Source organism: Aspergillus neoniger (assembly GCF_003184625.1).
Source record: "Aspergillus neoniger CBS 115656 unplaced genomic scaffold BO87scaffold_17, whole genome shotgun sequence".
NCBI classification, from domain to species: Eukaryota; Fungi; Ascomycota; class Eurotiomycetes; order Eurotiales; family Aspergillaceae; genus Aspergillus; species Aspergillus neoniger.
In genome coordinates, this window is record NW_020291145.1 from 387,803 (window position 1) to 415,639 (window position 27,837).

The window sequence follows — 27,837 nt, forward strand, 5'->3', positions numbered from 1 at the left end:
GCGAACACGGCAATGGAGAGAGATCGACGAGGTAGGTCGTAGGATGGCGAGATAGGTGTATTGCGATGAGAAACTAGTCAAGACAACGGCATGATCTTGTTTTTTTCCTCCAGGCAGGCCAACGCGCCCTCACGCGATGCGCACGAGAGAAGAAAGAAATAGTTATGTGTTAAGGTGTTGATGTGGATGCGCGGATGAAGATCAGGCGAAATGACAGTTTAGAGTACCATGGACGGGAGTTGAGTGGCAGCGGGGATGGTAGGATCCGGCGCGCGTAGAGCAAGATTTGGGAGGGCGGGAAGGAGAAGATTGGCGGGCGGAGTCGGAGTCGGGAGTTTGTGGTGGTGGTGGTAGTGGTAGTAGTGGTGGTGGTGGTGGTGGATGGATGGTTTGGTGGGAGCTGAAAGAGTGGGAATTAATTAGTGGTGAAGATCGGACAAGTCGTGGGTGGCGCTGATGGGAGGAGGGAAGATGCTAGTTGGATAAGCTTGCACGGCAGGGAGGGAGAGGAGAGGAGAAGAGAAGAGAAGAGAAAAAGAGAAGTCGTGAAAAGACAAGCAACTGAGGGGGGTAAGTTCACGGAGGGAGATCTTTTATTGTTCGTGGGAAACGAGAAAGAACAGCAGAAAGAGACTCGGGATGGAGAGTGAATATGAATAATAATATGGATTATTTGCTGATGGGCGAAAATGGGGAGGACCAAACAAGCCGGGAATGGAGACGTATCCAGACCAGTCCAGCGCCGGGTCTGGCCAGCGCGGGGGTTGAGTTCACGCCGGGAAAAAATACCAGGGAGAACATACCCACCCTGACGGTCCGATAATGACTAACTCCCTCTCCTTCACACGCAGTTTTTATTTTTTTTATTTTTTTTTTTCTTTTATTTTTTTTTTTTGCTTTTATTTTCATTTCTATTTATTTATTTACTCTTTGGGAAATGGTTTGAATTTACTTATCTACCAGTCTTTACCACTACTGAAGATACCAAGCAGGAGGGTCAGACTGACACAGAGAGAGAAAAGAGTAAATAGGGAGAGATGGTGAGATACAAAGCACGACATTCATCCCGTACTCACGCAGGACTATCCCAGTCCAATCTTCATTCGTCGTATTAAATTTTTATTAATCTTAATATTATTTATTCCATCAGCAGTCAATTAAAAAAGAAATAGAAAAACGAAATAAGACCGAAAAAAAGAATAATAATCTTCTCAATCAGCAGACTTCAAAAAGCAGCATCCAAAGCAGCTAGTCTGGTCCGACCGCATTGAGTGGAGGATTCCCAATCGGGGCCAAGACCCAACCAAAATTTCAGCAGTAATGAATGAATGGATGAATGAATGCTTGCCTGTTGCTCACTTTTCTTTTCTCAAAATTTATTTAGTATACTTATTTTTAAACACAACTCTCTGTCTTGTTTTTACTTAATGCTTTTTAAATTAGTAACAAATTATTTATTTTCGCTACCTTCCATGTAACCGTAATGGAGTGAGTCCAATCAGGCAAAAAGCAAAACCCCTCTCCAGGAGGTGAATCAGAAAAAGTAGAAAAGAAGAGAAAAGAAAATCAGCATTTAGGAGAAAACACACACCCTAGGAGAGACAAGCCCAGCCGCGCCCGGACAGGCCCAGGACGTTCCGCCGGTATTATTGAAAGGAACCATTGGCAACAAACTTTCCTACCTGACTGAACCTTACCAGTCACTCAGTCAGTCTCTTGTCTCTGTCTGTCTCTCCCTCGCTCACCCTGAACCACACCCGGATGGAGCCATTCTCCCGGTCCAACCACCCCCAGCGCTACTGACTATCGACCACTTAAGCCTAGCCTAGCATTTCCTAAGCTAAGCCGAACCAAACGACGACGGCTCGCTAAAACACACTGAACCAGTCCCAGAATCCCAATCCCTCGACGCCTGATCAACGGCAACGTGGTTGACAGGGCTCGTCCAGGCGCCCAAGCTGTTCCGTTCCACCTTTGGCGCTTCCCACGGTCGAGGGGGGCGACTCGGTTAGTCGGCCACCTAGTCCTCCACTGAACGGTGCAGAGATAGATAGCTGATAATAGAAACTCTTATTACGGGGTAGAGATGGATAATCAATAATCAGCTCCTTTTGAGCAGGGAACTCACAATCATTCCAGTCATTTCCCATTTTCCCTCCTCAATATCCTCCAGATGAGACGAGATATGGACACGATTCTTGTCATCTCGCCCGGCAAATAGAATCGTCCAGACCCTCTTCTGCAGATGGACTTGACCCTAAAAGGGCCAGAATCAATGGTGCCAGAAAACCGGTTAGCCCTCCCAGGATCTCTTTTGGGTCTAGTCGCTCCGCCGTATTGTTTATCCAATCTCAATCTGCCTTTTCACTGGGATTTTGCTGATTGCCCCCTTTGGCAGCTTCTCAGGAAACAAAACAAAGTCACTGTACTTTACACCGTACTTCTGTTCTTTCCCTTCTCCACATACTCCCCTCCCTTCCTTTGATTTTTTAATTTTCTTATTTCCCCTCTCCCATTACTCCATACGGATCTTGGGATCGTAAAAACTAGGTTGGCTGTATGTATGTATATAGATAGGCATGTGGAGCGCCGTCCCGTCTGGTCGATCGGCCACCCCGACCCAGCAGGGAATGCTGGCCGCTGTTGCCCTCTTTGGTGGAGTTTAGAATAAGCTTAGCCCTCTGCGTCGGGGGTAGCGATCACAGACGAGGGGAAGGGGGAAAAAGGAGGGGGATGGTTTCTCCAGATCGACGGTGGATGGTCGGGAGAATTAACAACGATCAGAATAATGGCACGGATAGAGACGCGTCCACCCAGGGTTCATCTCCCAGGGCACCAGGGGAGAAGAGGGGCCGAACAGGAAGCAGGAGCAAAAGAGGGCCAGTGAACAGGCCATTTACGGAGGACACGCCAGGGCCAGTCGACGTGGACCGGCAGCAATCAACACCAGACCAAGAATTAAAATTCAAAATACCAAACGAACAAAAAAAAAGAAGCGAAAAAGCAAAGCACGGGGGAACCCGAAAAGGGGCAGGCAAGCGATCGTTGCTCCTTGCGTCGAGGAATGCATGACAGATGCCGGGCGGTGGAGGACACAGCTGAGGCTGATCGGGTCGGGGCGAGAGGATGGGGGGAAGCAGGAAGAAAGCCATGGCGGTCCCTCAATGCTGGTAAGCATCATAATTCTTGGAAGTCATAATTATTAGAAACATTACCGGCAATAATTAGCTGGCAGGGCACAGCTACACTCGCAGCTGGGGGAGAAGATAGATTATTCTTAGCAGAGACAGCCCGCGACCGGCCGATGTACGGAGAATTACTTGGGTATAGCTCGACGGGGAGATCCACCAATGGAACATTCTACGTCCTGGGGGGGGAAGATGTCCCAGTATGGTACAGTATCCAATGACTTGCTGATACAAGATAAAGATATCACTAATTGAAATGCTCCCAGATTTGGATGAAACAATATCGGGACCCAAAGGGAAAGGTGGTTTTCGATCCACGGTTGACGGTTTTTTTGTTTTTCTGGTACCTCGTATCCGTCGGCCATCGACTGCTCTGGCCTGGGCCCTGCTCTGCTCGCACGGACACTTGCGTCCCGGCCCTCATCCCAATGCACTTACACAGAAAAACCCATTCTCCGTCAAAGGCAAACGGTCCCTGGTCCGCTTCTTCCATTCCACGGCCAAGGTCACCTGTTCTTTCTCCTGGGACCCTGGCTCTGACGGGGGGGCAGTCCCCCCGATCGTTTAAATCGCTGGTGGATGAGATTCCAATCATTCTGTCCCATTCCTCCGAGGATCCCCCCCAACTTCCAATACGAGCGCATATTGGACTGACCACGATAGGGTTGTTGGCACTTGTCAGTCAGTCCTGCGGGCCATCCACCCTACCGTGCTGTACTCATTCATTCATTCCCCGGGGAAGGAAGAACCAAGCGATAGGCAGGGACTGGCTTTACCAAAGTTTCCCAAATCTTGGACCAGCGCTACTGATTGGTGGATAGGTCCGTGTCTGGCAGTATACTTACTCAGTACTCAGTAGTTTTCAGTAGACTACTCCCATACACACGGTCGGTATGAATATTTTACCTGCTCTGTTTGTGTTGACCCAAATGGTACAACGTCGATACGCCCGGTACTAGCGCCTTGGAAGAGAGTCTGCACTGGCTGGCTCGGGCTTCGGGTGTGGCCCACTATCCCCATCCGGGCGTTAGCGTCGACTCTTCCCTCCGTGATGCCCCACCTGACTTGCCTGGCTGGTCGGCCTGCATCTTGGGACAAGATAGCCGGCCATTCAGGTGCCAGTCTTGCTTGACACGCGCAAGCTGTACACCTACACTCCCTCGGTCACTTACGCTGTTCTGTTCATTGTGAGGATTCCAGAGAACTTGACCAACAAACTACACTTTCTAGATGCTAAGCTTATCTGTATGCTGGGTATTGGTGTTTTGGTATGGAAACACCCCTCTGTATCTGCTTGTTGTGTACTTCACGTATGGATAGCCTCGGATGGCTTCAGCATGGCTTCGTCAATCAGGTCAACCTTAATCACCGCCATCCGCGATGGTGTCAACAGTCGGGTTTCAAATCAATCCGCTGAAGAAACGCATATGCAAGCCCCGTGGACTAGATGCCAACCACCGCAGTCATTGGTTCCCTCGGAAGGTTGCCAGACGAGAAGGATCCGTGGATTGACCAGACCTACCTATCAACGAACCTCTCCCCGGCCTAAGATTACCGCTAAATAAGGGCCCCCCGTCCAAGGTACTTACCTATTGGAGGAGGAGGCTACTGCCTCCTTGGGTAGTAGTACCTGGGTTCACCTCCTTCTCCTCATCCCCCCATGTCCTGGGTAGTGCGTGACCAGACCGCGCAAACAAAGAGGCGCCGGAAATCACAAGCTTGGCCTCTTCTCCCTGGAACCGAACGGTCCACCATCTCTAGCCTTTCCCGACGGGAGGCGCGGCCAGCACCAACCTGTCGGTATTGGCGGGGGGTTTAGGGGTCGGGAGATCGAGGGCGGTGGCGGCCACGGTGACAGACGCATTAATAATCACCAAGCAAACTGTCTTCATCCATCCCTCCATCTCGACACCATATCCAGTCAATCATCCCATTTTATCCTCCGTACGCATGCTACGCCATGCCATGCCATGCCATGCTGTACCCTCTCGGCAGTGTCTCGCAAGGGGGTCACTCCTTGCCATTACGAACAAAAATCTAGTCGCCCCGGTCCGGGCAAACAACCCTGCCCGGAAGCTCCTCCTGTGCAACTTGGTGCAACCTACACAGACAGGGGGGTTCGATGGGTCAACTTGTAGCCAATGTGATCTGTGCATCGTCGATCAAGCACATCTTTATGACCAGTCTTTTTGCCCCCTTCATTCAGTCGCCATCGCAGCATGGAACCTACGAGATTATAGCCAGGAGGACTAACTGCCGACTAAACGTATTGAACTAGCAATGACTCTGACTAGATACCCACTAAACCAACCGGTGGTCTCCCTAGCCGCTCAGGAGAGCTGCTAGTGTGCATTGGCCTCGAAAAGGGTCTGCTCGGACGTTATCCGTCTGCAAGCTAGGAGATAGATAGGAGATAGCAGCAGCCGGCAGATTCCACACCGTACTTACCGCCGCGACAATGACTAGAGTAGATTACGTGCTGCCGTTGATACCTTTCCAACCATGACAGACTCAGTTTACTTCGATAATATCTACGAAGTACTAAGTGAGATGGCGTCGTCAACCCGACCGGGATTGACTACATGTGATAGGCTCATCGCCATCGCTCTCTGTCACGGTGTTCCTTGCGCCCGTCTCCTAACCTTGCTGTCAACCTAGTTTTATACTTTTCGTTCCGGCTGGGGGGGAAGGGGGCCAAGAGAGGTGCTTATTCGCGCTGAACCAGCGAACATGATTTACCTACACATCAGGCTTGGCTGCGTAGGTGTGTTGCTGCTGATAGGTGGACTGTAACGGACGAGGTGAATCATCAACCGAACTTAAAATACGGGGGAGGAGGATAGGAGAGATATCACAGTTTGCAGGTTACACATGGAGTGTATCAGATGTCGCGGGCTGACACATTAACCACTCAGCTTGTGGAGTAGCGAACTCAATTATGGAAGTTTTTATAACGTAGTTTTACAAGATTTAGCGTAGACTAGACATAAGTACCAACTAAGTTTATACACCAAATCGCATACACAATTCTAGATATGTTCCCGAATGAAAGGGGAGCCATGGGTGACTGACTAGCGGCGGCAACTGTAAATGACAGGGCAGCCTTGCTGTGTTCAATTCCACCACAACTCTATCTATCAAAGTCTAAGACAGTCGGCCTTAAGCCTCAAACGCCAACACGTATTCAATTGGATTCGGGATCTGCGGGATATGCTTACTGATTACAACCTTTTAGATCATACTACAAAAATCAAGTCATTAAGCCACCACCACCAAAAAAACAAGATTCTTCCATATCTATCTTAAATGGCATCAAAACAGCAAACCTCAAAGAAAGGAGAGCAAAGAAGAGACAAGGCTCGAGCTCAGACTCCGTCCGGAAAAGCTTGAAGCGGATTCAGTTTATGAACCTTACGCCATCCGGCAGGATGCAACGTAGCTAGTAGCCTAAGAGAGTTATTTATTTGTTTGTATCTTTCCTGACGGGTCAATTCAAGTAAGATAAAGTAAACCAGAAAAGTAAAGTATATTTGTTAATCGCTCATTGTTGAGTATTTTGTTCATATGAGGTTCCATGCTTGCTGTGGATGAATGAAGTTGCGGTCTAGAAGAATAGCAAGTCATTTGTAGGTGGTCATTAGTCAGTTACCTCGGAGCCGGACATGCCCTCTGATGGGAATGACTCGCCTGGGGATAATCATACTTACCCACTGATGATGGGGAAGTGAGTAAATGAGCTAGTTTGGTGCAAAGAAGGCTAGCTAGCTAGCCTCGCATCCTTCAGGAGCTTACTCCTTATTCATCTTAGTACCATACACTCATACACTCCATACACACTTCAAGTAAGCAAGCACCATCGCATGGTCAGTCAGTGAGTTCCCTCATGCAAGGCGTCAGTCAGTCAGTCAGTCAGTCAGTCAGTCAATGCGCGATAAAACCACTAACTAGACTAACTATTTACCTACCTACCAGGTGATAAATCCCTCTTCCTTAGTACATTCCACTCACTAACTCCCCCCTATTCACCCTCCCACCCCCATCACTAACTACCACTACCATCTCCCGGTTATCTTACCGACACACCACTTACCCAACTAGTCACATACATACATACACACTATCCATGCATGTCAGCCAATGCTCCGTCCGCTCCGCTCCACTTCTCTTTTTCTTTCCTCTTTTTACCCTCACGCAGTCTAGTACTTACATTACAATCAAACCCCGGATCCCGAGCAAGCAAGCAAGCAAGCAAGCAAGTAAGCGATTCGCCACTACACTACCCTAGCTAACTAACTAACTAGTTTGTCCCCATGCCTAGACTAGCCTCGCCTATTCATCCGAGCGCCATGGCGAAAAGCCCGAGCCAGTGCTGCAGGAAGCTTGATCCAGTTAGCTAGCTAGTATGATTAACTAGCATGGTGGTATCTATGGTACGGATTCGCTTGGCTTGGCCTTATGGGGAGAGGGGGTGGTACTCCGTTCGTTGTTTATATATTAGGAGTGTTATAGTGAGTATTGCTCCCGTGACACGGTTTAGATCTTAGTAGGGAGTCGTATACATACTTAGGTGCGGAGGTGGCCGATGGTTTACACAGATACAAATAACCTAGGCATGAGGTAGATGAAAAGACAGATTCACATGTTAAGGGAAGAGAGAGAAATGATAACGGGCTTTGATCGGTCGGTCGGGGTTCGGTTCCCCTGAAGTGCACTGCAGTGATTGAATGAATGAATGGATGGAGCCCTGGTTTGTGCACACACTATAAATGGCTTTGTTATACTGTGGGAACTACTACTTATAATAGGAGGTATCTCCGAGTCAATCCGAGGAGGGACGGGGTATAGTCTTGCTCGCTTTGTTATCATGTTTCTATTCCTAGATTGTGTGTGCGTGTCTGTGTGGCAATGAATATGATTACTACTGTAAGATGGATATTCACATTGATCTCGGACTATCGTATTCTGACATCCGATTTGAGTCGAGTCGAGTCGGTCCGATAAAGTATCTAGTGGGTGTACTACTCTGACAAAGAGATAGTAATTACTATATATTATTTCGTGTAGTATTAGGAGAATGTTTAGATTGGAATAGGGTATTGGAGGGTTCTCCTCCAATGGTTGTGTGGCGATACCACGGTGTCAGCTTTACTTATATATATTTATGATGTGCTGGTTGTGTAGTATTCTGGCATCAAGTTGATACTATCATATTGGTGGTATCTCCGATGCATACTGTAGACGGATACTCCTAATAGTAGCCACATATCCACATCCCCAGTCAGTCCCTACTTATCCACCATACATCCACCGTAAACCCATATATATAGATGGTAATATACCATTGGCAACACTTATCGCCACTCTATTCATGTATTAACCAAAGCATCTACCTGCATGTTTCAGTTGATTACTTATCGAGTGCACACCGCCTCAGATCACTACCAACACCACCTCATCTATCTACAGTCTACTACATTCTGAAGATAGTATTCATTAAGACAATAATCCCTACTTCACTACCCAATATCTTCCATCCGTGTAAGAATCCCTGCCAAGCACACCAAGACCCCCAATCATGGATATATGGACATATCATGTCCCTCCGTACGAGCTTGGCAGCTTGGCAAGAAACCCTCATCAATCGATAATTATTATTATATATTCATTCCATCAAATATAGACAACATCAATAAATAAATACCGTACCATACATACATACAAACACCAATACGAACTAAATTAAACTAACTCACTAACTAAATAAACAAATCTAAATCCGGCACGGAACTCACACCACTACTGCATCAATCGATCGATCACGAGATCGCTGCATTGCTGCATCGCTACTGCAAGCCTAATGTCTCTCTCTCCCTCTTTCTCTCTGTCTCTCGCTTGACTCTACCGGCCGAAGGAGAAACCCAAATAAAGGAAGGAAAAAAGTAATTCGCATTCTAAGCTAGTGAGAATTTGGGGGTGGGAAAAAAAAAGTCTAGACTGGTCTGGACTCATGCATGCTTGGCGGTTGTGGTTAGGGAGGAATGCTGGGGGCGGGGAAGATGAATAGGTATTAGTCGGGTTAGGCTGGACACATACACATGCCATGCCTTGCCATGCTATGTTTGCTGTGTTGGGTGGAACATGAAGGGTCAGGGAAGGGGAATGTTTAGTTTTGAGAGTAGACTGGGGAAGTAAGTTAGTTTGTAAGAGGTAAGTAAGACTGGGATTCACGGCTGCGGCGCTGTGGTGGCTTTGGGTTGTGGTAGTTTATTTGTCGTCACAGGGTCTATCCAGTAATCACTGTATGTGGCTATGTGAATAGACTACTAGGCTGCTGCTGCTTCTTCCTCCTCCTCAACATAAACATCATACTTGTACTTACTCCCCGGATGATCTGCTCTCAACTCCCTCTGTCCCCGTCCATACACCTTCTCTCTCGCCGTCAACCCTTCTCCCTCCTCATCCTCCTCAACAGCATCAGGATACAGCCCTCTCCTCCTCAACTCCGGCACCAACAACTCCACCACATCCTCAAACGTCCCCGGGGTAGTCACATACCCCAAATTAAACCCATCCAGATCCGCCTCCCTCACCCACCGTTCCATCTCATCCGCCACCCTCTCCGGACTCCCCACCGCAACAGGCCCCAATCCCCCAATGGCCGCCTTTTCCGCCACGACCCGCGGCGTCCACCGCGGCACGTCCTCGCTCGTGGTGGTGAACGCATCCAACTGACTCGTGACCTTATGCGCCTCTAGCGAATCCGCCGCCGTGATATCCTGATCGATGGGGATCCGACTAATATCAATCCCCGTCCACCCGCTAAACAGCACCAGTCCCCCAATGACAGACGCGTACTTCTTCACTTCTTCATACTTAGCGCGCGCTTCCTCGTCCGTCCGTCCGATAATCGGCGTGAACGTCGCGAAGAACTTGATCGACGATGGATCCCGCCCTTGCTCGGCAGCCAGACGTCGGATGTTGGCGATCTTGGGCCGCAGGACGGTGGGCGAGTGGCTTGAGACGAAGATCGCTTCGGCGTGTGTGGCCGCGAAGGAAGACCCCGCTGCTGAAGTGCCAGCTTGGAAGAGGAATGGCGTCCGTTGCGGGGACGGGTCCACGATGTGGCGCGTGTTCAGGGTGAAGTATTTCCCCTTGTGGTTGATCTGGCGCACCTTGTCCGGGTCCACGTAGCTGTCGTTCTCGGGGTCCGGGTTGAGGGCGTCGGGCGCCCAGGAGGATTCCCAGAGTCTGTTGTATGATTCATGTTAGTGGATGAGGGAGGGTATATGAGGAAGGTATGAGGACATACTTGTATAGCACGCGCAGGTACTCATCTGCTTGGCGGTATCGCTCGTCGTGCTCGATGGGCGTGTCAAGGCCAATGGCCTTGAAGGCTGCTTTCTTCCACGAGGTCACGATGTTCCATCCGATGCGGCCGTTGGTGAGATGGTCTAGCGTCGAGAAGCGCTTCGCGAGGAGGAATGGTGGCTCGAAGGAGGTCGAGGCTGTGATTCCGAACGCGAGGTTCTTGGTCACGGCTGCCATGGCGGAGATGGGCTGTTCTGTTTGTCAGTATACATCTGGCAGTGGGTGTATAAGCGACGTACGATTGTCGGATCAGTGACGGGCCACTGCGCTGCACGTCGGATGCACTCGTCTAGTTTGCCTTCGTACGTGTCGTATCCGCCGTATGTATCGGCCAGGAACAGGGCGTTGATGCCTCCGCGCTCGAGGAGCTTGGCTAGATTGATCCAGTAGTCTAGCTTGCGCTTTGTGGCTGACTTGTCGGCTGGGTTCTGCGTGTGTATGTCAGTATAATAGCAGGATGTGGAGTTGAGATTCTTACTTTCCATTGTCCTGGGGACAGATGGCCCACGGTGGACATGTCAAAGGCATTGAGCAGGATCTGCTTCTTGCCATTTTGGCGGTTGTTTGTACTGATGTCGCCCATTGTGTCTGCGGTTGTTGTATTGGGTTACTACTCTCATTCGAACGTAGCAGTGATATAGTCTGGTGTGGTGTCAACTCCTCACCAATCCCGCCATCAGATGTTTCCATGGCGCAAGCGTGTTATCAGTGGGATGGACATGCAGGATACAAATTCGCCATTTTCCCCGCATCATGCGCGACACGATTTTAGTATTTCTATGAGACACTGCTTCAGCCATGTGCTCCGATGCCGGGCGGTAGTGGATGCTAAGTCTACACCATATGCAGGTATATTGCGTGACAGTTAGATAAGATGGCTCAACATCTAATTGACTAATTTCATCCCCTCTATCTTCAGTTGGCGTCTATCCCTTCCCCATCAGTATACCTATACTCGGTCTTAGGCCGTGCAACCTGCACGACAGCAGATCCAGACTCTGTCTCGTCTCGAGAAGCCGCGGAGTCCTCATCACTAGCAGCTATCGCGCGATCCCTAGACACATTAGCATCACCCAAACCGCAACCATCGGAGCAGACATACTCTCTCTCGATAAAGTACCTCGTAACGTGTGCCGACACAATCAAACAGATCGCACAAGCAAGCACAAACGAATACCCCTTCGTAAACCTAGGCCCCTCGACCGTCGGAAACACCAACAGCGGCGTCCACGCCGTCGTAGACTGAGCAATCGTGTTCAACACAATCAAAACAATCGCCCTCTCATCCGGCGAATGTCGTATCTCACTATTAATCCACCCCATCAACACACTCGACATCGCCACAGACGAATACATCGTCGAGAACGCAAACCACAGCGCCGACTCCGGCACATCCCAAATAACCTGAATCACCAAGCCAATAATATTCCACACATGCGCCAGCGTAATCGCCCACGCCGGACCGAGCACCAAATCCGACGCGAAGCAAACCAACAGAGTGTAAAACATCCCCAGCCCGGGCGCGATCGCAAACAACTCATTGACTTTACTAGTCGAGTACCGATTCAGACTCTTCAACCAGAGAAGATACCCACCCGTGGTGGTTTGCACGCACGCGTTCCAGAAGAAAATGTCCACGCACAGCAGCGCCCAGGGCTTCCAGTTCCGTAGCACACGCGCACAGGTCTTCCATGAGACGCTGGATTCTTGCACCCCGTGTCCGGCTTTCTGTAGTCGCGTTCGGACGAGTTGGATGTCGGATCTGCTGAGCACGATTCGGTTCGGTTTGTCGGGCGTCCCGGGGAGGACTATGAATCCGAGGATCCCGACGGGGATGGTGATTACTGCGCAGATGATGTACATCCAGCGCCAGCCGGCGAGGCCGTTTACTCCGTCCAGTTGGGCGGATGCTCCCGCTTGGATGAAACTTGCTGTTAGTGTGCCTAGTGTTAGGCCGAGGTAGAAGAAGCCCCCGCGCCGGGCGATTTCGTGGCTTTGGTACCATGATCCTGCAGATGTTTAGATATCTTGTGGAGTGTGGTGTTGGTGGGTTGGACGTACCGAAGATGTAATGCATTCCGGGGAAGAAGGCGGCCTGTGAAATGTCGGTTATTCTGTGGAAAGGAGGTAGGGGTATGGGTTGGGATATACCTCGAACCACCCTACTAAGAAGCGATATGCCATCATCTCTTCATACGAAGTAGCGCGGTATTGCAGTAGAGTGAAGACTCCCCAGAGCAAGTCCATCCCTGGGATCAGGTACGAGACGGGGTATTTGGTGAACAGGTAAGCAAATGGAAGTTGGCCTAGGACGGCGCCAACGGTGTAGATAGTTTGCAGGTTGACGAGGTCATTTCCTTGCAGGTTGAGGGATTCTTGCATTCCAGAGACGTAGGCATTGTCTGTTGGTAGACATTAATATTGATGTCATTGTGCCAATTGTGGTACCGATTTGTGGACTCACTAATATTTGCCTGATCGATATACTTCGTCCAGTAGGCAAGAAAAGCATAAGGGACGATGAGAAGGTCGAGTTTCAAGAGCAGACGTCGTTCCGACGGTGAGTCGTCCGGCGAAAACCATCGTATCCGGGGAAACCTCTTATGAGCAAACATTGTGATATTTTTGTCTTGTGTATAGTTTACAGTTGTATAGAAGTTAACGAGTGATAGAACCATTGATTTATCTATGATGTGTTGGCAGATGCTTGGAGACGTCGATGTCACCATAGCATTGCTTGTATTACGTGACAATTGCCTATCTACTGCATCTTCCTGCAGCTGCATGTGTCGTGTAAATCTCCGGATGGTGAGTCTATTCTTCCTGCCTATCTCTTCGATGTGACTGAGTGGTAGCAACAAGCTTGAATTGTCTGTGCGGTGTGGGGATCAGCATGGGTGGTGTCAATGGGGGATAAGAAGGCGTGCTTCTTGGGTGAGTGGTGATAGCACTAGGGAGTGGAGCAGATAGGATGTTGATTGCTTGGCTGGATGAGGTGATTTGTGAGATGCTAAGATGTCTAGTGGCCTATGGTATCCAAGGTATTGAATATTTATTTTCGTGAATAGTTCTATGTCCGTTATCTGATCATCTGCCAGTGATTAACACTTGGTCCTAAGATAGGCTTCGCTGTATAATCCCTTGCGTTTCAAGGATGGCAATGAGCTTTAATGTGTGCTGTAAAGTATACATTGAAACCGGTAGAGTCATATATTATTCAACATGCTTCGTTCAGCGAGTAATGTTCTCTGCCGGCCGTGTTAGGTGTAATATCAATATCCATATATGTACTTTTTCTCGGACACCAAGACTTGGAGGTAGAATGGCCGGCTTGGCTGCTGCAACAATGCCGATACCGGGACGAGAACTAGCAGTGCAGGGATCAACCGGCAGTTGTATGCAGTAACATATAGTAGCAAATTTAGTAGCGAAATTTATGCTGCAGACCAAGACCATGGGGGCGATCAAGGTGATACGCATAAAAAACGTAATATGATGTCTGGCCGTTTGTTACTAGTACCGTAGAATGAAATCCCTGAGCTGGCTGGCTTCAAAGAAAAAGTCGTTTGATCAATGGCTACCGAAAGATACTGCTGAGAAGTCAGACATTGACATGATCTACAGTGCAGTTTCCAGCACGAGATTAGCTTCGACGCAAGGCTAGAATGTCAGCCCTGATAGCTGGACCCATTAACATGACTTCTTGTTGGCACATGGATTCAAGACAGTACCATGGCCATCAAGACCAATTCTCGGAGATAATTAGCTGCGGGCATGACGAAGAAAAGTGAGTCTTATCATATCACAATCACCCTGTGTGGCATGTCGCGAAATCCTGGTGGTAAAAGAGTTGTGTATGTTTTCAGCGACTATGATCCATGTAGGCTCCATATCTTAGGAAAAGTGTCTACTCCGTTCATCAGCACAGTTCGAAATCTTCAGAATATGACATGAAAGACAGACTTAGTCTTATATGAGGCGGCCCACATTATGCATGCCAGCATCGTGCTGGATTCTGCTTCACAAATGTACTCCTGATAAGCGAGTAGGCCCTAAGAGGAACCTGGAATGTGGCGACCGCAGTTATCAGTGGCCCAAGTATGCATCACGCTCTGCTTTCTACATGCAGTGTAACAATACAAATTTGGTAGGCATGCAAGTTGAGGATGTAGGGTGGCGAATGATCATTAGTAAACGCATGGCCAGGCTCTTAAGTGTATGTACTGTAAAGAAGAGCGGTATCTGGCTGCTCCTATGGCATTCCTTTCCGTTTTCGGAAGTCTCGACACCTAGGTCCACAACAGCAAGGGGGATGGTAAAGCTGACGGGAAATTTGTATGGATCGAGAGCAGCGGAATAGCACGCTACTATCGTTTACAGTGATTTTATACGATCGCTCACATCGGGGAATGTAGTATTACTACTAGGTAAGGTCAAAGGTCATACCGAGAACACTGATGGATTATATAAACTTCAATCAAGTAATACTGCGTTTCAGCCAGACTTTGTGAAAAATGTAGAGAGCATAGAATAATAATATATTTTATCAGTCCTACTATCAGCTAACCAACTTTGAACATATGGACAATTGTATGAAGTATTCGAGAATGTCAAGATGGTGTAGTTGCTGAGCTAAGTATACTTAGGGATCAATCCTTACCATGGTCCGCATTGTTTAGCTTCCGGTCGGGATTAGCCTCACTTGCAAGTAGGCCTTCCAAGTTTTGATTTATTCCCGCAAATATCAAGTAGATAAGAGATAATCAATTCAGAAAAGCAAAAAGAGATTTATCTCGAGAATGGCTGTAGTAGTGGGTGTGAGAAGATTCACGACTGCTCCCAAGGGAAGGTAATGGTGGGGCTGACAGGAGTATCAATGCTCAGCCCGGTCCAGGCTATTCCCCGCATATGCAAGATGCTATTATCCTTCCTGGTTGAACGGAAGCTCTGCAAAGGCACATCGTAATTATATATGCAACACTGTCCAAGTGATTTGATACGAACTCCTGACCCTGGGAAAGGGGAAGAAGGGAAGTCCGGGCGAAATCGGGATTGGCGGGGATGAATTCGGATGACGTCGAGGGCAGGTGGGGTAGCTTTCACTGCTAAATGCTACTCCTCCAAGTTACTGTGTGTCGGCCTCGCATCTCGGCTCTTTTCTTTCCCCAGCTTCATTTAACCCTGTTGTCGTCTCTTCCTCCCCGTCTTCCTTCTTCTTCTCTTCTTCAATTGCTCATCCATTCATCCCACACCCAACCCAACTCATCCGTCTCATTCTCCCTGTGCGTCCGCTATCCGCCTGTGTCTCTAACATGTTCTCCAGACAGCTTCTGACTCTCCCTCTCAGAAGGTCCTTCCTGACCCCCGTCACACCCCTCTCCAGTCGTATCGTGCGCCCCCTTCACTGTTCCTCTACAGCCATGTCTGGTGTCAACAAGGCCTGTTGCTCGTGAGTAACGCCCTGTCAGTGGCTTGTCCTCCATACTCACCGTCACCAGCATCCCCCCGATCGTAGCCCAGGGCTACCAGGGCAAGGGCGAATACAAGACCATCAATGGCTTGAAGACTTGTAGGTTAAACACAATGGACCAGAAAGGACCTACTAATCCTCTATCCAGATATCACCGGCCCCGATTCCGCTACCAAGGCCATCCTCGTCATCTACGGTATGATAGACCCGTTCCCAACATGCCTAAGCCCATGCTAAGATTTGCAATGACTTTCAGACATTTTCGGTTTCTTCCCCCAGACTATCCAGGGTGCCGATATCCTGGCCACCGCGAGCGAGCAAAAGTACCGCGTCTTCATCCCCGACTTCTTCCAGGGCGAGCCGGCCGACATCACCTGGTTCCCTCCTCAGACCGACGACCACAAGCAGAAGTTGGGTAACTTCTTCCAAACCAAGGCTGCTCCTCCCGCAAATCTGCCCAAGATCCCCTCCATTGTCTCCGAGGCCAACAAGCTCGCTGCTGGCGGCAGCTTCCAGTCCTGGTCCATCCTGGGTTACTGCTGGGGAGGCAAGATCACGACCCTGGCGTCTGGTCAGGATAACAAGCTGTTCAAGGCGGCAGTGCAATGCCACCCGGCGATGCTCGACCCCAACGATGCCAAGAGTGTCAACATTCCTATGGCGGTGCTGGCCTCCAAGGACGAGAACCCCAAGGATGTCGAGGCATTCGGTGCCAACCTGCAGCAGGCCAACTATGTCGAGACCTTCTCTACCCAGATCCACGGATGGATGGCTGCTCGCTCCAACCTCGAAGATGAGCAGGTGCGCAAGGAGTACGAGCGTGGATACCGGACCGCGCTGGACTTCCTCCAGAAGCACGCCTAAACACTGACGGTCAACATGCCATAATGAATGGAATCTGAGTAATGAATTTTGTGAAACCAAAAGTGTATATATGACTGTCAGCGAATGCCCAAGTACAGTTTCATACAGTTTCAGTATAATTGTGACTCGATCTACGTTCAGACTCAGTTGTAAAAATATAGACTTAATTGGAGTAGTGTATGTGCCGGTCGGACCATCTTACCCGACCGGGCCATGCCGGGAGCCGGATGGCCGACGTCATCGCTGGAGCTCCATTACCAAGCTCATTCGCCTTCTTTTTGTTCTTCGACCTCCCTCGAACCGTCCGGATGCAGCCATCCTCTTATCACCTTACCAGTGGACTGATCAGCACTAGCTAGACTAGATTGCTTTTTATCTGGGCTTCGTCCCCCACATCAATTGTTTATTCCCTTATAACTATTTATTAGCTCTCGTTCGGGAGACCGCAATGAGTGCGGACACCATTCGAGTGTGGCAGCATATCTGCTCTGACTGATATCGCCCACACATCGTTCCTGTCCTCTTGCCTTTACACAGCATCAAAAGAACTTCTACCCATTTGTCTCTGACAATCCCAGAATGTCCTTTTTCTTTGGACGTCGTCATTCCATCTCATCCGCCACTCTGGATCAGGGCGATAACCTGCCCAGGAACGAGAGGGGCAGGAGAGCTTCATTACCCAATGTGTCCGATACCAACAGTACCGGATCCCACGCCAAAGGTGTGATCCATGATATCTTTCACAAGCATCGAGGAGACTCGGAATCGGGATCCTCATCCGGGACAAAGACGTCTAAATCGGTAAGGATACCAGCGCGGTCTGGGAACTTTGCCAAGGGGAGCCTGACCATTTCTAGGAGGCTGACATAGCCCGATCCAATCCCACAAAGCCGGATACACACTCTCAAGACGAACATCATGCTTCTCATCACCATTCGGATCAGGCTGCTAAATCCCATCCATCACATCATCACGAGGATCCTTCACACAACCAGCTGACAAAAAAGGACATCGAGACAATCTTCTCCGGGGCTCCATACTTTCTGCTGGAGAAGGGAAAGCATGGACTCTTCTACCCACAGATTATATTCCCTTTCGATGACCACGATCCCACCATTCAAAATCTCTGGGATAGACGGCCCCTTCCCCATGCCTCCTACACACTGTGCACTCTCCATGCTCACTTGCCTGTACCGGATGACTGGGTAATTGAAGGGGAAATGCCGGTTCATCTGGGGCACTGGAAACGATCGGAAGCTCCGAAGCGGGCGACTTTTGATGTCGGCGTTCACGAAGTACCCAATATGCTGTCAGTCAATGGCAAAGACGCTGGTACAATCGGCTTTCGTCACTTTCTCGAGCTGCCCGTCGCCGACTCGGTCGTATACGCGGGCCCCGAGAAACCACGACCATGCTCTGACCTCCTTCACATCTCAACTCTACCAGCAACCGAGGCGTATGAACTGATGGGGCACTATAATGACCCATATGCCCAATGCTCGGACGGTACCGTTCATGACCGGAAGAAGTTGCTGTGCGAAGGACCGGTTGCATGGAAGAGGATCGGTGTTCGCGATATCGACTTGCGAGCCCTAGTGGAGCGTCTCCAGACGCTCAAGACTCTCCGCTACGACATCTTGCACGGCGATACACCAAAGACGATTCTAGATATGGAGTGCACTCGAGAGCTGTATAGTGGACTATTCAACCGATTTCTGTACCCACCGGCGCGGCCTCTGTTTGCAGATGTCGGCGATTCCCATAGCTTGAAGGCTCAGATCAAAGCTTTGACAGTGGTATTGGCTACCCCTGGGGCATGGTTTGACTTCAGTCTGATCGATTGGCGATTGCACATTGGGCAAGTTTTATTTGAGAATCCTCCACATGACGACGGCGACTTCCTTGATCCGGACAAGTCTGACAAACCCTGGGTGCATTTCACGCTGGAACGCAAGTGGTTCCTCGTTCAGATGCTGCTCGCCGCGGAGCTACTGATGCGTTTGGATGCCACTGTTCGAGTTGGATTGCTGCAGAATGCGCGGGATATCGATTTGTCGGTGCATGATGTGTACGAGTTTGACCGGCTACGGAGTGGTAAGCTGAATTGGGATCTGGTCACAGTTCGACGTTTTCTGGACAGCTTTCACTTCGCCTACAATCCAGTGGAGCCGGACAACCCTTCTCCAACCATACATGCTCCGAGTAAGTCGCCTGGACGGCATCACCATCGTGGGTTCCTCGAAGCTTTCACACATCACTCTACATCATCCGCCCATAATGATGAATCCGCCTGGCGGTGTCATCTGGCTCCCAGGCACGTTGACCAACAACTGAAAGGACTGTTCGTATTTGCAGACAATATTGGCTGGCCAGGACTGGATGCATTCAAGAGCGCACTGCGGTCCAAGCTTGAGGGTGAGGGGGTGGAGAAGAAAATCGAAGCCGCCTATACCATACCACTTACCAACTCGCTACCTGCAGATTATTCCACACTGGACTTGAAGAAAGAGATGTATAGCAGATCTCCATCGCGCCGGCTGCTCCTCCTTCATTCACCTCACAGCATACGTCCCTTGAACATTGGTGGTTGGATTACGCGTAGCTGGCTGGCGGGGTTGGTAATCCCTGGCGAGTCCATCAGCCACCTTCTCATGGCAACCATCCTGGAAAACGACGAAGAGGCGATGGCTACACTTGGTCCAGTCGCCAACGTTTACGGTGGTTTCACGTACAAGGGGAAGACCTGGTGGAGTAAGAAGTGCATTGTTGGGCGAGTTCTAGCCAGCCAGCCGGGTACAAAGGTCTGTTTGGCGTGGCTGGCAAGCGGCATAGTGCCCAAAGACTCTGAAAGTGGAGAGCACTTTGTTAACACGTGGTTCGAGGTGGATGTCCGCGAGCCGCCCCGACGTCCAGGCAAGCCACGCATCAAACACGGAAACCGGCTTTCCTTTGACTCTACGCCTCTTGGCTTGGGAGAGCTTACAAGTGGGGTATTCTTGCTGCCTGTCGACGGCCCCTGCGATAGCTGGGCGAAAGCAAACATCGACTTTCAGGACCTCACCTTCTCCGTTGATACGAAACGAACAGGCCATAACCTAACCGTGGTTCAGAAGGCTTGTGCCAATTTTCTTCTCGCTTCCACTGCTACCGGACCAAGTCCAGTATCGTTTGAGTTGGCCTACAACGTACGATTCATTTCTTCCCACGAGTGCCGTCCACCCGGGGGTTCGGTCAACTATCAGAATCCCCCAAACGCAGCGGATAGCGGGTTGTCATCCTCGTCATCAAGCCATGTCTCTCACAGGCACCATCGTTTGCCGGGCCATCCGTTGCACCGATCGTACGCGTTCAAGTGGGTGCCTCTAGAATCCTTAGCGGAGACATCTCACTCGGATGGCCACAGCAGCGCACTAGGTAAGGAAGAGATCCTCCTTCTCGACGCGCGGGGCTCGCACGACAAGGAAACATTTGCACGAGCATGGTGTGCGTCTGTTGGACATCATGCCGTCATTGGCAAGGTTGGACGGACCTGTCTGGCGTGTTGCATTCGAGAAGCCCGGGCGTTACAGGTGAAAGTGGTGATTCGCATTGGAGACGGGATGTCGACGCCCTCTTCGTCGATCCAAGTGTTGTATGGTGGGGAGTAGGTTCGCTTGATTGGTTGACACTTAGAAGGGTTTGGTTTCCGGTCGCACGTAGTGATGCCTGCCATTTTCCCGTGCCGTTTGTATGTAGTAATATCCTTCAAAAAATCCTCTGATCTAGACATGGTCTATTTGTAGGTAGCTACCTGGTAACTTGGGGGTGAGCTGCGTGGTGTTACGGCACACGGGATGCTGCCCTCCAGACCGGGGCGGTTTGCCAGAAAGGCAAATACCCGTTTGGTGTCACCCACACCATCTTCCTCACTTCCTCACTTCCTCACTTGCTCGTTGCTCTTTCGATCTTTTCATCACCCGTGGGAAATCATGGCGGGTGGTCTTCCTTCGCACCATAAATACCTCAAAGCTTCTAAAGCATCCTCCATCTTTTCATCGCCGTCACTTTCTATATACTACTTCTTTTCTTATATATTATTTCCCCCATTCTGTATACTATACGATGCTGCTATATACAGCCCATCAAGCCGACGCCTTTCCCAAATTATATTCCCTCTCTGAGCTGGTTTTCCAACTTCATCTCGTCAAGGACATTTCCTCTTGGATGGGGATGAGACCTCCGGTCGGTTTATATCGACGGTGACACGGTGCTCAATGGGCACGATATAAAGAATGCTCTCAATTTTCTTGGGACTATCCACCTGGGGTATTCGACTCCACTATCCTCAGAAGCTTTCTCTCAAAAATCTAGATAAGAAACCCAGGGTCTAGTGGATTCTGGGTATTTGAAGAAGTGGACGGGTTTGCGGGGGCCTGATGTAACATTCCCTATGAAAACGAGACTTTTTGGAGATGTCTTGTGGTTGAAGGTGTGCAGTCTTCGAATCACCTTTCAGATACACTACTCTGCACTTGGGACACGAGAACCCACCCACGGCTCTTGACAAGGCCGACGCAGCAAATACAATGGGAACACAACACTCACGCACAGCCAATTTACGGTGTACTGGACAAGACCACACACATGTGGAAACGGCATACCCTGAAACATATCGTGTTTCCGTATCTCTCTACTTTGTCAAGTTTGTTTCACCCGTTCTTCCTCCCCTTTTCTTATGGCTCTGCTGTGTCTGAGTGTTCAAGCACGACAGCTATACCATGTCAGAGAGTTTCTCAACTCCACAGCTAATGTTTCAGAAATTCTAGATGACCTACCTCAACACGATTTTCCGAAAATCCTGCGAAAAAGCTCCGCCATCTTTCCTCACTGGCGGCTTCCAGCGACCTTTGGTCCTTTGCAATAATGTCGGGTTATACTTGTTCATTCGAATCACTAACGTGCTTAGCATCTTGGTCCATGGGGATTCGAAATCCGCACAGAATCTGGGCGATGGTCGAATCATGGCATATCGATAAACTGAGAGAATGACCACAAGGTAAGCAATCCGAGTCTGATCATATCTTGCTTAGACCTAATCATACCTGACTTTCACAGGCTCTGAAAAAACTATGACCCTCGGCCTCACACACTCGAAGATGTCAGCACAGCTATTTTCCCCGATGAAGTCTAATGGCCCGACTGGCTTTTCCTCGATATATATAATTCACGGGGGGAGTAGAGAACATCCTTGGATCTGGGATTCTCTAAGAGAACTCTCTTCCCCCAGCCACATCTGTTGCGTCTTGTCCGATCCATTTGTTGGCCTCACGAGCCCTGAACCTGCGGAGTAATGGCAAAGCTAGCAGCTATGGGAAGATGGCAGTAGCGCTAGGATGTATGCCGCATGCCGATTCGCATCCTCATCGGCAACACGTGGTTGGGTATAGCCACAACTGCCACTGGACAGGCTTTCCAAAACAACAGGCTTTCCCAGTACCTTGGTAGCACTCCACTGTCGCCATTACCACTGCTTCGAGGGCTGGATTATCCCAGTCACCATACAACAAACGGGAGATGCGAGCAGCAGCTTCCCAATGCGCCCAGCAAGAAGGTCGGGCCCTCTGGATTGGGCGATACAACTCTCAGAGCATTGATCTCTTCACTAGACCAACTCATTAGACCGAGTGAGCGACCTCCGGCACCGCCAGTCGAAGGAGATTCAATGGTGGAGCCCCCGACTGTTGATCACGTACCTGTCTTGCTACCTGGGCGGCTTTGTGTCAAATGGTAGTTCAAAGAAAGCTATGAGTGGATGTTGACCCCAATGTCCGTGGGCTTAGAAACACCCATATGGCTCTCCTGTGCAGCTGCTACGCCTTCGACTACCCCATACGTCCAGGAGGTCTAGACCGCAGCTATTTAACCTACACGCACTCTCTGATGGAAACGTCATCTAGAACGTGACTCTTGCACTTTCACATTCGGGGGCATGTTGCTCGCTTCTTCCAACAGAGGATCCAAGCAATCGAATTCCGGTGTCTTGGAGCAACTCTTACGACACGTACTCATGCGCAAACGGCACAACTTCGGTGTTTGTTCATCAGTGTAGGTCCTTGCACCTTGCCAGTCATGTGGATTGTTATGTCTCGACTAACATTCCAAAAACTTATCATCCAGACTTCTTGTCAACCGTCATCCCGATTAGGTGTCATTCACATTTCTCTGGTATATCTTCCTCGAGCATGAACGGAACGACCATTGCTGGATCGGATTACAACGGGGAGAGATTATGGGCTGATACGCTTCAGTGGTTACATTACGCCGCCCCATAGTCACCTGCTAAGTAGTCCAGATGGTGCATGATCGTGACCGCTCGGATAGGGTTGCGCAAAAGAGCGTTTCGTTTGCTGCAACCGCACTCTTTGGTCAAGGGGCTACAGCCTGGACACCGGTGGAAAAGACATGGCGTTGCAGACATGCGGGAATAGTACGTCAGGTCTCGAGCTGTCGAGAAGGGCTTTCCATAGGAGGATAAAAGCAGAACTACTGTTGAGGTAGCGGCAGAGAGCGACCTATCAATGAGTACAGCCAACAGTGATGCTGTGGGTGAGACAATAAAACCGGGGACATGAAGTCAGGTTGCGCTTGATCTAGTCAGGATGCGATCAATGCAGACAATGCTTCGTCAGAAAACATCCATAAATTCCTATTTCACATCCCCTTGCTTCTAGTGTACTTCATCGAATGCTCTCAAAGCTGTGGATTTGATCATTCAAATGACACATTGCCGCTAATGTCTACATCGATATTTCATGGTGCTCTCACCCCGATCAGCTCTATCGTTGGCAGTTTCAGTGGTCAAGGCTTTGGGTTCGATCTCAACCAAACTAGATCTCGAGGTCTGTAATGTCCTTAGTTCTCGAGCCTCTGTGCAAATTCTCTCCTGTTGTTGAATGTCGATGACCGCCTGCATGGTTGTACTCAGGATGAGTGGTGCTTGAAATTGGATTTGCCCTTATCCATCTAGTGCTACCATGGCTTTGGGCTTAGTATGAAATTCAGAAGACTAGTGGGACAACTCCGTATCAGTCGCTTTACGGAGACGCCGAACTGTCAATACGACGCCTCTGCCTCATCGTCTGGACCTTGTCGGTTCCCGTATCAAAAGAAGGCCTCCAACAACCCGTCCAGAAAACGATACAAGGTATGTATGATCCTATCAACCTTTTCCTCGCAGGTTAGTATAAAATGTTTGACTAGCCAATCATGCGATATGCATACATCTACTCAAAGGCACCAGACGACGCGTATTGTCCACTCGTGCTATCAGTGCCCTGTTGTGACGGATTTCCGACCATGTATTGCCTCATGAGAAAGACAATAACGGCACATTCCAAGAGAACCAATATTGCCAGGATGCGTCCCATAACCTCAAAGATATCGATACTCAGATGTCATCACACAAATCTCAGTGTCTGGTCCAACAACGCACAGCTGCAATTGTGGCTGCGGCATCGCAGTGAGCGCCATCCTCGTCAATAATAATCAAAAGAGATTAATCATGACCTTTGAATCATTTCGCCATGTGCCAACTCGATGGCCTGATACCTTGGAAAGGTGGCTAGTCAGAAGAAACCACACGGAAGCGCGATTTGCCATGTCTTTCTACGGCCCTTGCTAGATCAGGACGAAAGATGTGTCACTATCCTGTCATCCCAGCTCCAGGGAACTGTTACTGGAGCGTCGATCGACTCTGCTTTTATTCATCCTGATGGGACATTTGGCATCGGCTTCAATCATCTATTGCCGTACTGGTTGCAAACCAACTTTAAAATACTACCTAGCTCCCAGCTTAGGTTTCTCTATCTTTCTCACATGTCATCCCCCAGCCAGTATCCATCGTATGGAACTGCATGGATTGATTGCCTGGTCCCATACTCACTGCTCCATACTAAGAACCTGAGAAACCCCCTTGAGCATCTTCCTGCCAACTTGAACAGCCGAGTCCAGCAAGGATAAAAAGGTGTATGATCTACAACACCGCCATCCAAACCAAGCCATCCCCTGTTAAAGAAAATAAGATCATTCCACCCACATTCGATGACTCTGGAAAGCATTTAACATCCAAGCAATAACGTCAAACCCGACCCAGAATGCGAACAATATGCCACCCACCTCACCGTCTTTCTTTCCACTTTGGGCAATGGCTCACGCTCAGCGATTGTATCCTCGGAATTATCGGTTCCAATATAAGCTGTCTTCAAGACAGATTTGTCAAAGGTTACGGCGCTAGCATATCCTCAAAGAGGACTATGTGGATCTTGCCTAGAAGGGAGGAGTAGTTGGAATACTTTCCTCCCCATATGCAGACACCTTATTCTTGCTATTATATCCAGCTATAGCATTATCTGGGGTATGATTCTTCGGATGAGAATAGTCCTATTTGAATGAGGAGAGCCTAAGGTTTTGCTAAAAAGCATAGAGATAATCCTGAGGGAGATAGAGAACTCAGATGGGAAAGAACAAATAAGATACTCCCAACTACTCGGAAGATTCAGATCAGAACAGGTAGATAGCGTCCCTTCAACTAGTTCAAGTGCATCAGGAAGTCGAAGATGAGATGGAGATGGAGATGAAATGACCGACGAAGACGAGGAGGAAACCTTTCACCGTGATGACGGGGATCCTATGTTTGCTCCTCTAAGGCTCTGCGCTATACTAAGGAAAGATAAGGGAATATAAAAGACTCGAGTCTAGGAGTCCCGATAAGAGTACAATCATATGATATGATATAATTTCTTTGCTCTCTACTCGGTATAAATTCCGCAAGCATATCGAGAAGAACAATATGATTCATGTATAAGTATACTAACTATCACCCATTAAGTACACTGATTAATTATACTTTCCATTATCTTTGCACCGTAGTACTATCTATCTCTGGTATTATTCTATATTTTATCTATTTATACTCTTGCTTCTTGCTTTAGTCTAAGTCATCTCCTAGTCTATTAATATGCCCCCAAGTAATCTTCTCTTTCTGAGGGAGTTTCGTCCGACTGTGTCATCTTCCATTTTATCCAAGTCGCAACGTAGTTGGACAATCTCCTTTTTCAATTTTTTCTTTTGGTGACGAATGAAGAGGAATGGTGTGTATGAATGAATGCTAATATAATTTATTTCATTGGGGTTTGTAGATGATTGAAGTTGTACTGGGAGTACTAGTAACTACTTACTAGTAGCTAGTAATGTATAAATTGGGAGGTTGGTGATAGTATATATAGTATATATTTAGTAACGGTGCCTGTATCGACCAAATTCATTGTGGGCTTTATTAGAAACATCAATCCTGATTGATTTCCCTAGGAAGATCAGAATTCAGATATGTTGATATTCATTGTTCATACTATAACACTACATTAAGCTGTAATAAATCGAACCTATAATTATGAAAAGAATCCCCGAAAACATCGGAGCGGACCCGCGAGCATTCACTAAATTGTTCGCTCCTCTCGAAGGAGCGGGATCCATGTCTTTTACTTCCTTTATAGTGGTCGCTAATTATAGCTTGGCTTGCCTCGCATTGCTGCAAGTTATGTTGGCTGGATACTGAATCCAACGTCAAGGAGGATTTTGATTCGACCTGCATTGACTTGATGCACTAGGTTGTGGCGAGGCGCTTCAGTACCCCTGAAGACACGGTGAGTCTAGAACCTGATTTGAGCAGCGTTGACGTCTATGTCGAGAGGTAGGCGCCAAAATATTCTTGTTATTGAAAGGACCTACTCTGTGCTTGGAATTGAAACGGATGTTTTTGACCGCATTCTTCCTCATCGCAATCGGAGATGATGATCTTTCAAAGACCTTCCCCGCTGTACTATGCTCTATGGTATATCCCAGTTGAAGCAGAAAATATCAGGCAGTGCAGCGAGAGAGTAGTTCGACTCGAGCATGCTGTCTAAGTGTCTAGGGATATCGCGCTCGTACTGGACATGAGAAGAGAAAGTCATCTGACTGTATAGCCATCAGCTCTCAAGGGACCAAATATTAGCGTAGGTAGACCAGCAAGCGACTCAAGCTGCAGTGTTCAACCCATCCATACTCCCTGCCACTAGCGTTGCCTTTCCTTGGCGGTTGTATCTTCAACATCCGTCGGACGACTGCAATAAACTCAGCAACAGACGGACTGCCAGTTGTGATGTATTCCTTCACTCATGCCGCATTATACCCTCGAGACTGATATTCCATCTCGCACTTTTCCAGACTTGCGCCTGCTGCGTCTCGTGGCAACTTATATGGCAAATCGTGGAGCCGGACACCTTTCTGTAGCATTCCATTTTCGATGGTCTAAGACATCTATCCGTTAGTCATTTCTTTCAGCGTAGACAATTGTTATCTGGAGACCGTTATCAGTGTAATCATGCTTTTACCGTGGTTATCAACGTAAGCCAAGCGTTCCCCCAGATCATGGCAGAGCCATTGCGCTTATCAACCTCATTGTTTCGAGTCACTGCACGAGGCAGTCCGCATCCACAGCCCCTGCTTTAGACTAAGCGGCAATCCTCAGTAAGTAGCTAACTGTTGGGCATAAGCATGAAGTACCGGGCGACAAAAGAGGAGACTGACATCAACAACCAAGCTTGAACAGTCCAGTAGACCGCTTCTAGAGCTGTTCCTCAGACAGGAATAGAACCATAGCGTCACTGAAGACAGAAAAGCCTCAGTGTCCTTCTGCGCCATCTCCACTCATGGTCCAGTATACCCGATCCGAGCAACAGCCAGTCGTCATGCCGCGGAGGAAGCTAAACGCGCCAGAAGAAGAATATTCAGTAAGAAAAACAATTGAGAAAGGCATGCAACTCAAATAGAAACTAACCGGAAGTTCTGAATGCCCGTTGAGACAGGTCAAGGGTCCACGACGAGCTGATACCCCCGTGTGGTCATGGCTCAATCACGCAGCTGTAGGGT

The 27,837-nt window shown here is 49.0% G+C and overlaps 5 protein-coding genes across 5 annotated transcripts; 3 read left to right on the forward strand and 2 right to left on the reverse strand.

Moving 5' to 3' along the window:
* Positions 1 to 7,125: 7,125 nt before the first annotated feature.
* Positions 7,126 to 7,704, forward strand: BO87DRAFT_60597 (uncharacterized protein). The gene is made up of 3 exons (XM_025629420.1): positions 7,126 to 7,160; positions 7,287 to 7,444; positions 7,490 to 7,704. Exons 2-3 carry the CDS (start codon positions 7,316 to 7,318, stop codon positions 7,583 to 7,585), a joined length of 225 nt encoding a protein of 74 aa, XP_025479500.1. The 5' UTR covers positions 7,126 to 7,160; positions 7,287 to 7,315; the 3' UTR covers positions 7,586 to 7,704.
* Positions 7,705 to 9,332: 1,628 nt separating this feature from the next.
* On the reverse strand, positions 9,333 to 11,139 carry BO87DRAFT_359484 (xenobiotic compound monooxygenase, DszA family; the record flags this gene model as incomplete). The annotated part of the gene is made up of 4 exons (XM_025621517.1): positions 9,333 to 10,436; positions 10,498 to 10,745; positions 10,796 to 10,984; positions 11,035 to 11,139. The coding sequence occupies 4 exons, from the start codon at positions 11,137 to 11,139 to the stop codon at positions 9,512 to 9,514; spliced, it is 1,467 nt and encodes a 488-aa protein (XP_025479501.1). The 3' UTR covers positions 9,333 to 9,511.
* On the reverse strand, positions 11,139 to 13,171 carry BO87DRAFT_436671 (putative MFS transporter Seo1; the record flags this gene model as incomplete). The annotated part of the gene is made up of 5 exons (XM_025627836.1): positions 11,139 to 11,610; positions 11,659 to 12,565; positions 12,618 to 12,651; positions 12,723 to 12,958; positions 13,021 to 13,171. The coding sequence occupies 5 exons, from the start codon at positions 13,169 to 13,171 to the stop codon at positions 11,472 to 11,474; spliced, it is 1,467 nt and encodes a 488-aa protein (XP_025479502.1). The 3' UTR covers positions 11,139 to 11,471.
* Positions 13,172 to 15,696: 2,525 nt separating this feature from the next.
* Positions 15,697 to 17,002, forward strand: BO87DRAFT_335186 (dienelactone hydrolase family protein). The gene is made up of 5 exons (XM_025620479.1): positions 15,697 to 15,838; positions 15,904 to 16,005; positions 16,055 to 16,125; positions 16,175 to 16,222; positions 16,283 to 17,002. The coding sequence occupies exons 2-5, from the start codon at positions 15,977 to 15,979 to the stop codon at positions 16,888 to 16,890; spliced, it is 756 nt and encodes a 251-aa protein (XP_025479503.1). The 5' UTR covers positions 15,697 to 15,838; positions 15,904 to 15,976; the 3' UTR covers positions 16,891 to 17,002.
* A 193-nt stretch (positions 17,003 to 17,195) lies between these two features.
* BO87DRAFT_459327 (uncharacterized protein) lies at positions 17,196 to 20,537 on the forward strand (the record flags this gene model as incomplete). The annotated part of the gene is made up of 2 exons (XM_025628954.1): positions 17,196 to 17,691; positions 17,748 to 20,537. The coding sequence occupies exons 1-2, from the start codon at positions 17,470 to 17,472 to the stop codon at positions 20,535 to 20,537; spliced, it is 3,012 nt and encodes a 1,003-aa protein (XP_025479504.1). The 5' UTR covers positions 17,196 to 17,469.
* Between the last annotated feature and the right edge of the window lie 7,300 nt (positions 20,538 to 27,837).

Excerpts from the sequence above, each read along its gene's own strand:
- BO87DRAFT_335186 (XM_025620479.1), top strand. The coding sequence starts at position 15,977 with ATGTCTGGTGTCAACAAGGCCTGTTGCTC. Across the intron at positions 16,006-16,054 it reads GTCAACAAGGCCTGTTGCTC|CATCCCCCCGATCGTAGCCC; the intron begins GTGAGTAACGCC and ends CACCGTCACCAG. Across the intron at positions 16,223-16,282 it reads GGCCATCCTCGTCATCTACG|ACATTTTCGGTTTCTTCCCC; the intron begins GTATGATAGACC and ends AATGACTTTCAG.
- BO87DRAFT_60597 (XM_025629420.1), top strand. The coding sequence starts at position 7,316 with ATGTCAGCCAATGCTCCGTCCGCTCCGCTCCACTTCTCTTTTTCTTTC. Across the intron at positions 7,445-7,489 it reads GCAAGCAAGCAAGCAAGCAA|TTTGTCCCCATGCCTAGACT; the intron begins GTAAGCGATTCG and ends CTAACTAACTAG.